General features: G+C 38.9%; 1 protein-coding gene across 1 annotated transcript in view; it reads left to right on the plus strand.

The window, feature by feature from the left end:
* The window catches only part of LOC104843086 (chromosome unknown open reading frame, human C5orf34), a 13,831-nt gene that overhangs the window by 1,685 nt on the left and 999 nt on the right, over positions 1-11,147 (plus strand). The window contains exons 3-10 of the mRNA XM_010585828.1: positions 3,825-4,468; positions 5,043-5,138; positions 6,430-6,553; positions 7,414-7,505; positions 7,762-7,831; positions 8,137-8,307; positions 9,879-9,967; positions 10,694-10,786. Of these exons, the coding sequence (XP_010584130.1) occupies positions 3,825-4,468; positions 5,043-5,138; positions 6,430-6,553; positions 7,414-7,505; positions 7,762-7,831; positions 8,137-8,307; positions 9,879-9,967; positions 10,694-10,786 (1,379 nt within the window). The remainder of the gene's footprint in view (positions 1-3,824; positions 4,469-5,042; positions 5,139-6,429; positions 6,554-7,413; positions 7,506-7,761; positions 7,832-8,136; positions 8,308-9,878; positions 9,968-10,693; positions 10,787-11,147) is intronic.

Consider the following 11,147-nt stretch of genomic DNA (forward strand, 5'->3'; position numbering starts at 1 on the left):
TAACAGTCTATCTGGGCAGGAGGGATGGTGCGAAGTCCGCTCGGTGGGCAGAGCGGGATCGGGCTTCGGTGCAGTGCGGCGAGCCAGTGACATTGGGCACAGCAGGAGTATGATGTGTACTGTTGGATTGTTGCATGCTGAAGGCAATTCTGGTGCCATCACTACTGCGTTTCACTCAGTTTTATCAAAGTTCATTCTGGCTTAATCTAAGCGATTCTTCCTGTAATACCATTGATACAGCGTATGACAATTACAGTAATGATAACATCCAGTGGCAGGGTTATACTGCAATTAACATCATACAATTTAATTCATTGGCTATTCTCACCTAAAATCAAACCCCCTTGAGGCACACATTGGCGTTCCCCATCCTTCCACAGCAGTCACCAAGTGCACCCAGGTCCTTGAGCAAAAGTAATCGCACGAATGCGTTTGCCTCAGCCTGAGGCAGGAGTGACCCAGACTGTCTTCCCTAACATATTTTTTATGTGCACTACGGGGACTTTATCCCCTTCTACAGTAGGTAAAAGTTCTGACTGGGCAGGGCCACCCCGATTGGCAGGTCCTCTGGTGTTGACTAACCAGGGAGCTTTTGCTAAATGTGCATCCCAGTGTTTGAAGGTTCCACCCCGCATTGCTCTCAGTGTAGTCTTTAAGAGCCCATTGCATCATTCGATTTTCCGGGGGGCTGGTGCGTGATAGGGGATGTGATATACCCACTCAATGCCATGCTCTGTGGCCCAGGTGTCTACGAGGTTGTTTCGGAAATGAGTCCCCTTGTCCAACTCATTTCTTTCTGGGGTGCTGTGTCGCCACAAGACTTGCTTTTCAAGGCCCGGGATAGTGTTCCGGGTGGTGGCACGGGGCATGGGCTATGTTTCCAGCCACCCGGTGGAAATGTAGCGCTTGCCTTGGCGGCTTTGTGGGAGTGTGATATAATTGATTTGCCAGGCCTCGCCATATTTATGTTTCGGCCACTGTCCTCCATACCACAGGAGCTTTAACTGCTTGGCTTGCTTGATTGCAGCACATGTTTCACGTTCATGGATAACTTGTGCAACAGTGTCCATGGTCAAGTCCACCCCTCGATCACGAGTCCGTCTATGTGTTGCATCTCTTCCCTGATGGCCTGAGGTGTCATGGGCCCACCGAGCCATAAATAATTCACCCTTATGTTGCCAGTCCACATCCACCTGAGCCACTTCAATCTTAGTGGCCTGATCTACCTGCTGGTTGTGCTGATGTTCTTTAGTGGCCCAGCTCTTGGTACGTGAGCATCTACGTGGCATACTTTTACAACCAGATTTTCTAGTCGGGACGCAGTATCTTGCCACAGAGCGGCAGCCCAGGTGGGTTTACCTCTGCGCTGCCAGTTGCTCTGCTTCCATTGCTGCAACCACCCCCACAGGGCACTTGCCACCAGCCATGAGTCAGTATAGAAATAGAGCGCTGGCCGCTTTTCTCTTTCAGCAATGCCTAAAGCCAGCTGGATGGCTTTCACCTCTGCAAACTGACTCGATTCACCTTCTCCTTCAGCAGTTTCTGCAACTTGTCATGTAGGACTCCATACAGCAGCCTTCCACTGCTGATGTTTTCCCACAATGCGACAGGACCTGTCGGGGAACAGGGCATGTTGCCTCTCATTTTCTGGCAGGTTATTACAGCGTGGGGCCTCTTCAGCATGCAACACCTTCTCCTCTGGAGATATTCCAAAATCTTTGCCTTCTGGCAGTGATCACTTCCAAAATTCCTGGGCAGTTGGGGTTTCCTGTGCAAGCCCGTTGTGTGAACAGTGCAACCCACTTACTCCACGTGGCATCAGTCGCGTGATGTGTAGAGGAGACCCTCCCTTTGAACATCCAGCCCAGCAGTAGCAGTTGGGGTGCTAAGTAAGAGGAGCTGTGTTTCAGTACCAGCCACTTCCGAGGCAGCTTGAACTCCTTCATATGCTGCCAATATCTCTTTTTCATTTGTAGTATAGCGAGCCTCAGATCCTTGATATCCCCCACTCCAAAACCCCAGGGGTCAGCCTTGGGTCTCCCCGGGTGCTTTCTGCCAGAGGCTCCAGGTAGGGCCGTTCTCCCCAGCTGTGGTATAGAGCAGTACCAACCACAGGGGGTTGGATATTAATATATTAATATATTCAGTGTCATGGTTATATCTTCAGTTTGTTCTTCTTCCTTTCCTAGAATTTTCAAACACTTCAATACACTGCTTAAACTGCTGCTGAACATAGAGTATGTTGTCATGGGACTGTCAATCATAACACCAAGATCTTACTCGTGGGTGGTGGTAGTCAGCTCAAAGCCTATCCTTTTATAGGTAAAGTTAGGATTGCTTTTCCCAATTTATATCACATTATGTTTATCTAGACTGAATTTTTATCTGCAGCGTTATTGTCTGGCCATTTGATTTTTTTTTTAGGGTCCTTTTGCAATTCTTCATGGTATATTTTCATCTTTCGTGCTCCAAATAACCTTCAGCAGACTTTCCCACCTTACTAATACACTAGGTACGGCCATGTTTCATTTTTATTGGACTCCAGGCTTTTCCAGTGCTGGGCCAAAGTATAATTGGGGCTGAAACATAGGTAATTAAAGGTTAGTCAAATGAGGCAAAGCTGATTAAATTGAGATAAAGCAAATGATGAAAAGTGTGAATACTCATTTGCTCAGTTTTTTTCACACCTTATTTGAGACGGTTTGCATTTCTGTGTTTATTTGGGATCCAGTGTTTTACCTAGAGACTTCAACTGAAAGCAGACTAAGGGTATTTTCTGTGTGGTGATCAGGTACAAGGACAATACAAAGAAAAATGCCTCATTTTAGTGCAGAATTTCTGCAGATGGCTAGAAATGCATTCTGTATCTTGACAGAATGTTTCTAGTTTCAGAAGGTGGTTAGTGCATTTTCTAAATTATAACTGTATCTTCTCTTTGGGCAAAGCTTTAATCTAGGGCATGACCTAGATGCAGTGCTTGTTTGGAGTAATTTGTTGAGAATGATCTGCTTCATTTTTGTAGAACGAGTAGCACAAGGGCATATGCTGTGAAAATGGTTTTGTTTGTTTTGAACAAAAGTGCTAATTGAAGCAGCAGCCTGTACTTGAAGAGCAGTAAAATTAAGCTATTCTTTTGAGACTTTCCACATGTTGTACTGTAAAAGTCTAAAACCTTTATTATATTTTAAATTCTTCTGCAGAAATACATTTTATCCACATCATAGCAATAGCTGTGTAACTTAACCTGCGGTGCTGCAGGATTAAGTAAGATTACCCACCTAGCTGCAAAACATTTTCAATAAATTGCTGTGTGGGTTAAGAATGCATAAATAAATGTCACATGCCATTTTACAGTGTTATTTTAATTTTATAAATAAAGAGAAGATTTCAGAGCACATGGGGGTTTAATGTAGACCATCTTAATGTGGGCTTTCCATGAAGTCTACTGATAACTAGAAGGATCAAAATAATTCAGGCCTTCTCTTCAGTGTTTCTTGAGAAACAGTTGGAAACAGAAGTATCTACTGTCTGTGGGCAGTCATGCCTGGTCACCTAGCCATGGACCTTAGTAGTTTATGAATGCATATTAAATTAAAACATTATGGCTAGATAGAACTCCGTTAGTACAGGAGGAAGCAGACATGAAGGTCAGATACTTTGCTTCGTCTTGAGTTCATGTATGCAAATAAATACAAAGTTTCTTGCCATACATCACCTTGCAGAAGGACTGAATTCATCATTTAAATGTAAATGCTCCATTGTAATTTCTGGGAAGCAGGTCATTTTTATCTTAGTACACATTCCAATCCTTTTTCTTGTATTAGATTCTTTTCAGTGATATCTTAGAAGTTAGATGGCCTGACCCTACTACGGCTGATCTGACAAGATTTATAGACAATGGCAGTGTGAAGATCTCATCAGTAGATGGTTATGCTCACCTTTACCTGTCAGAATTGCAGCAAGAATTTACAGTGGAGTTCTTATGCAAAGTCAGCCAGTCATCTGCAGCATCTTCACGCTCCTCTCAAAAGAACAGCGACTATCAAACCGGAGATCAGTATGGAAAATCAAGTAAAAAATCTGTTGCAGAAATGTCATTGAAACAAATGAGAACAGAGAATAAGAAGAATGAACATGGTTGTGCTGAAGGTAAATGCAGAGAACCAGCCATACCAGCAGACCAAAAAGACAGAGATGGAGTCCCTTTGTTCTACACAAATTGTTCTGAATACACATGGGTTACACAGCGTTGGTCTGTTTCCTCCTACCCAGAACAATGGAAGTACCCTTTGTTCTTGGCACTAATGTGCTGTAACTTACATACTGTTAAGAATGTAATGAAGACATGTGAGAAAAACAACCATACATCTATAGGAGCTGATGTTTTAATAGACCCTGAAACACGTGAAAGGGTTTCTTGTTTACCTACAGCTTTGCCACTCAGCTGCAGAGCCCCACATTTACACAGGTAATTTAAGCTGTTTACTTAGTAGTTGTTAAGATATGTTTTACAGTTCTGCGATTTGAAACCTCAACCTCTAGCAAAATAACAAATTACTATAGTATTATTTTTTTTAAGGAACTTTTTGAAACATGAAATTTGTGAAATCAACATTCTGTATCCTACTGTAATGAATATATCATAAGTAGTCCAGAGAAAAATACATTTTATTTTCTGACATGCTGTATAAATATGTAAGTGAAAAAGAGAATACTGAAAAAAGAACACAGCTTTTGGGTTGGTTTGGGTTTGGGTTTTTTTTTTTTTCATTTTTGAGACGATAATACTTCTGAGGTGGGCCAGTGGCATACATTCTCTGTCAGCACCACTAAAAATAATCAAAAAAACCTTTGCAGGTTTGAGAAAACTAATCTGGTAACTAATGTGGATAACTAAGGAATCAGAGGACTCTGAAAATATGTGGCCTGTTCTTCTTTGAATAGGTGTGCATGCATCTGTTTTTGGTACAGAAATGATTACTAGCACACACAAAAAACCTGGACCTTTGGACTTACTGAAGCTTTTACTGTATTTTATACAGGTGGACTTCCTGTGACTTCTTTCAGAATCGAGGTACTGAAAAGTATTCCTGCCCTCAGCTAATTCAAATTGTATGGTGCCAGGGTGTTCTGTATAGGTATGTAGGAGATCATGTGTTTCATCTTTGGAAGACTTAATTTGTATGGGAATTAAGCTTTAAGATGAAAAGTCTTACTTTGTCCCCTTCTCACTCTTTGAGAAATTGTGTACAATCTTCATATAAAAATCTGTCCATTTCTGCTGTTTGTTCATTGGACTTCAAATTTTCTAGTACATTATTTTTCCAGGTCTGAAAGTGACTACATCTGAAACAGTCTGAAATCATGTTTAAGGCTTTTAAGAAGTGATCTGATTATCTGATTTCTTAAAGGTTTACTGGGCAGCTGGAGCTCCCACAGACTTCACTGACAATTACAGGGCTTGGTTTCTTTGCAAATTACATTGCTCCTTTTGATGCTGAAGATTTCATGCTTTAGAAATGCTTGTCTTGGTGACCTACGTAATTCGCATGTTGCAGGCAGCTAAACTATGGATTTTCCTGGCAAATCACCTTGTCCCTATGGTTAAAAAAAAAAAGACCTTTTAAAAAATTGCCCATTCAATTCTGTTATACAAGCTTTGAAAATGCTACAGTTGCTATCAGCATCTGAAAGTTTTTGACAGAAGCATAATCAGCCTTTAAAGCTTTAATCTTTCTGCCCAGTGTTCTTCATTTTTCTCAGTGTAATTCTTAAATTTTCATCTCATCTGAACAAAATGTTTAGCAGCTCTTCAGTACTATACCTCATTTCTTTGGAAGTATGGTGAGTAGCCATACTTCGTCTTCTAAGTCCCATTACCAAAGTCCAGGCATGTAATCACAGAGTTGCAGAATTGGGTCATTAAATGGATTTAGGCTCCAGGATACTGTATGTTCACAAGTAAGAGACCCTTGATCTTCGTGAAAAACACACAGCTGCAGTGGAAATTTAAGACCTTCACGTTGTTCAAGAATCATTCAGTCTGACAGTTCTCTGTGTACACTAGGTAGGGCTGGTCCACTAAAAAAATTGGATTTTTCTCTTTAGAATCACTAAATTTTGTGGTCAGTGGAATGAGCAGCTCCTGTGAGATGTTTACCTCAACACAAAAACCCCCTTTCCTTAGCTTGTTTAACTCCCACCTCCCATGCACACAGGCAAACAAAGAGCCTGGTAATGCTATCTTCTGTGTTAAAAGAAGTGATTGGTACACCCTACCATTTGTGGAACAGTATAAAGTTTTTCATGTGAGGGTTGTGTTGAAAATGTGTTTCTGCTTAGTGCTTTCTTCAGGTGTACTAAACTGTTTTGCTTGTCTAGTCACACAGCATTATGAATACTTGTTAAAAATCTTGTTACTTCTTTTAGATTTATCCATGATAGGACAAACATCACAGAAATTTATCCTGGTGATGACTCATTTTTCAAGTCAGAGGGAGCATTTTTGGGAAACTATTTCATACATTATGCAATCCAAAAAGGAACAAAAAAGGTATAAACCAATAAAACTATTTTAAAATATGTTCCAAATTCCTTAAAGTTAGCAGTTTTCTTAGTTTTAAGACATTTGGCTATGCAGTCTATACTGAAGTCCCTACATTGGTAATTACTATAATGACTGAATCAAGCAATCAGTCGTACAAAAAAAGAGATTATTCTTTCTGTTTCAGAATGTATTTTTGTAAATTATAGACAAAATAAATCTTATTCACTGTAACATTTATTTCACAAGCTCAAGTATGTACTGCAGTAAGATTCTACAATAACCATTTCTCACTAATTTAGAAGAGAAGTTTAGTCTTTAATATACGGATTAGAGTTTAATCTTTATGTGCTTGGAAGTGTTTTCTTTTTTTACTGTATGGAGACAGAACCTAGAAGATGCAGGTTCTGTTCTGGCTTTGCCACAGACCAGCTGTTCTGTGCTGGAGAAATGGCTTTGCCCCTCTGTGTCCGTCTATTGTTAAGTTTCCCCAGAGAAGAGATCCTCTTGCGTGCTTATGCAGTGCTTTGTATTTTTAAAGCAGAGTTAAGGGTCAACTCTGTACCCTTCAAACTTAGCCTTTAACTTGTAGTCAAACATAGTTACTCAGTAAAAAACTACAGTCTACTCTCTGATACGAGAACTTTTTTGTCCATACTGAGTGCATGGAAACGGTGAATGTTAAACGATACAGCTGCATGTTTTTTTACTTTTCAAGGAGATATGTATCTGTGTTCTGGGACAAATTTTAATGTGATTATAGCTGCTTTCTGGGAGGCCAGAAATTTAATTATCTTGCAAGCTTTTAATACTGTTTTCATGCTACAGTGCCTGTATCTAACTCATCTCCTTTCTGCTCTTCACTGCAGAGAGAAGAAAAGATGTATTCAGTAAACAGCTTACCTCCTGATGTACCAGGAAATCCATACTCTATATCCTCTGTTGTTACTCAGGCAACCAAGTAACTTTGCTCTACTTTATCTTTGTTACATTAATTCCTCTGGCTTTGAATGGACAGTGGTTAAAATTACACATAATACTTATTATGACAAGTATAAAAAGCATAAAAGTATAAAGTATATATATATAAAGTGTAAAAATCAAAGGAATTTATATTAGTACTGAGGATGTTTATAAACTTACAGAACAAAGGTCACAACTGTTTAAGTGACATAGTAAGTATGAAATGCTTAATATTTTGTTTATTTTCTCCTCAGAATACTTCAGTACTGCTACAAGACTAAACTATCGTTAACTCATAACTGTTATCTCTGCTGCTGGAAAATGGTATGTAGCTGAAGATTTATAAATCTTTCAGTGTTATAAGGATGATTATACAGGCTATAGGGAATAGGACCTAATCTAGAGGGAAGAATGGTGAGTATATCCTTAAAGATCAGAAGGTATATATTTGGGAACCAAAAGCATGCAGTGTAAAGGTATATTTGTGGAGCAGAAAGCAATTGCATGATAAAGAGAGCTGGTTGTGGTCTGGAAAAGCAAGTGAATTGAAAATCTGGGAGAGATACAAACAGCTGTAATGATGTAAGTAACCTTTCCTCAAGTTTTTAATGCTATTTGTTTGGTTCTAGGTACCTGAGACAGATGGACGAGAAATGTTGCCAGTTTTGCTGTATGAAAAGGTTATTCCCAGCATTGGAAGACTCATTGTGTACTCGGATCATAAAGTCCATACTGCTTTTTGGGATGGTATGACCTTGATTATGATCTGGGATTTCAGCTCTTCCTGTAGTAAGATCCAGGTAACTCATGAGTTAGGGGAATGACTATTCTTAAAACTCTTCATGAAAAAGTGTTACTAGGAAACTAATGAGGAAATGAAATAAAAGTTTTGCGGCCTATAAAATATAACTGGAAGAGTTTCTGCTGTGGCTTACTCTTGAGCTTTTATAGTAGTCTAAATGAAAATAGGAACTATCCACAAACACCACTGTTAATGTATTGCCAGTATTTTAACCAGAAATTAGGAGGAAAAATATTTTAGTGCATAACTGATGCCTAGAGAGGCAAATGAAGCTTTATGCTTTTAAGAAGTCACTCATTTGATCAGAGAAGGGAGTGTTTGTTTTATATTTCAAATTATGTGTAATTGAGCAAATGGAGAGTGAGAAGTTAATTGGAAAAGTGACCTTGCGCATATGGTATTCCATATACATTTTGAAATCTACTTAATATAGAAGTAAAAAGATAACGTTGATTTTTGAAAAATGGCACTCCAGAGAAAATTACGTGAGTGTGGGATTCAAGGTTGACTGCTGAGACTTTTAGCTTCTGTTAAAGAAGCGGAGTTTGGGCTGGGCATCGGGTGTTAGTCACTCCATGCTTTGAACCCTAGGTTTCCTGAAGCAGAGTCTCAGGCACTGAATCTCGTAAAAATAAATAATTTAATACAGTCGTACAGCAGCAGGATCAGCTCGAGCTGGGTGCTTCCAGGGAGGGATCCTGATCAAAGAAATTCCTGGGCAATTATACCTTTACAGGCTATGCATCCCCCCTTCACACGATCTCCACGTGCCTTTGACGTGCCCTTTGGTCCAGTAGTGATTCTGGCGTGACACCTTCTGTCTGCTTACTGGCCTTCACTGTCCCCAGGCAAGCCATTACCTTGTCTAGTTGCAGCTGCTTTTGATGATAGTACCCTCCTTATCCTCTGGTTTGTGCTGGCTCTGAAAGCCATGTCTTGCTTGAATAGTTATAAATTCAGTAGTAGTTCAGCAAATCTGCGTGAAAGTTTGCAGCTTGCAGCCTAAGTCTTCAGCAAATCTAGCTACTCATGCCAAGTAAGTGAACAGCATTCTAAATCACACAAGTCTACACAGTTCATTCTGATTTAAACTTACTTATTTAAGCTGAACAACTAATAGTTCTTAACAGTGTATTTGCTTATTACCCTAAGGTGACAAGACACAGAAAAGATGTTAAAATGTCTGAGGGTATCTCTGTTATAAACAACATAAATATGATCGTCTGTGTGTCAAAAGATACAGTATAACTTCCTGATGTGAGCTAACTGAAATCTGTATACTCACTCATGATAAAAAGAGGAGGAACTGAAAATTCTACAGGTTTGGAAACATTGCTACACACTTTTAGAAATAATTTATTGTTGAATAGCACAAAATGAGTGTTGGGGCCATGCCAGGTGTTCTCCCTCCCCCCCCCCAAATTCTACCCTTACCAAAACACAAACTTTTAAGTGTTTAAAGTGGAATGTTCATAGATACTTAATTCTTAAGTTGGCGTACTATATTTGCTTTTTTTTTTCTCCAGACTGCAGCAGAAAATTAGTACTTGTAATTTTTTTTCTTCTAAGGTAAATGAAGATGTAGGCTGGTGTAAGTTAACTACTCCTGATGGGGTACAGCAGCTAATAAAAATAAGTCATCCTGGAATCTATGAAAGGTATAAGTAATTTAAACAATATAAAGTTAAATAGAAAATAATTCTGTACAAATCCTTTTATATGAATAAATGCTATTTCCTGAAAGCATATTGAGGGGGGAAACCAAACACCTAATGATAAAAAAAGCTCCATCTTACATCTGGCAAAGATTAAGGACCTGTATGACTCAGGGCCACTGCATCTGTTGTTCCATTGTAACAGTAATGTCTTTTTAGAAAAATAACTAGAGCTGCAACTTGGCACTGACATCAGTGGATAAGAAAAAAAGTAATCTTTGTCCTATATAGAGTTGGTACATAGAACTGGATAGCACTTATCCAATTTCGCTTTATTACAGATACTGACCTCTGCCTGCATATTGCTTTCTCTAATCTGCTTGCTGTAATTACAGCCTCATTATGGGAATCATCAGAAGCTTACTGTGCTGCATTTTAGCAAGCAGATAGTCACAAACAAAAAGTAACATTTGTATGCTATTCATTACAAATCATACAGCTTTGTTATAAATTTCTGCAACTGCATAGATTAAAATATGAAGGAGATTCTAGACAAAAAGTGGGCATCAAAAAATGGCAAGGAAACAGGAAAAGCTAGATTTTGAATCATAGCTTCTTTCTTTCTGATCAATGTTTATTGCTTAATGCCTTCAGTTTTTTGCTTGAATTAATAAGACTGTATTTCTCACACAAATAACTACTTTTCTGTGAATTTTCATGTGAACATAGGTACATCAGAACAGCAATAGAGTGGTGCAGAAGTTTGAATGAAAGAAAGGAGATTCCTGAATATACAGCACACTCTGTAACTGAAGAAAATTGGTATTCGTCTTTATCCTAAATAATTGACTACAAATAATGTTGAAAGTAAAATTCAAAATAACTATAAACTGTGAATTTTATAGACTGCATTTCCTAAGCATCAAAAATGAAAATTGTAAGTCCATTTATTTTGTTTGGTTTCATATTTTTCTTTCAGTTTTTTAAATGTTAGGTAAGTTGAGTTCTAGGTGAAGCTTGTTTCATGGCGCTTCTGCCTGCCTTACTTAAAAATCAGAATTATGGTGACTGCCAAAGGAGAATTAATGTTACAGAGAGTTATTTTGCAAAGTGGAAAAAGAGAAACTAGTCTAAGAAAGGCGTCTTTTAACAGAACACCAAGCAGTTCAAAATAGTACTTGGG

The sequence above is a fragment of the Haliaeetus leucocephalus genome, unplaced genomic scaffold (assembly GCF_000737465.1).
Source record: "Haliaeetus leucocephalus isolate CR32 unplaced genomic scaffold, Haliaeetus_leucocephalus-4.0 Scaffold120, whole genome shotgun sequence".
NCBI classification, from domain to species: domain Eukaryota; kingdom Metazoa; phylum Chordata; class Aves; order Accipitriformes; family Accipitridae; genus Haliaeetus; species Haliaeetus leucocephalus.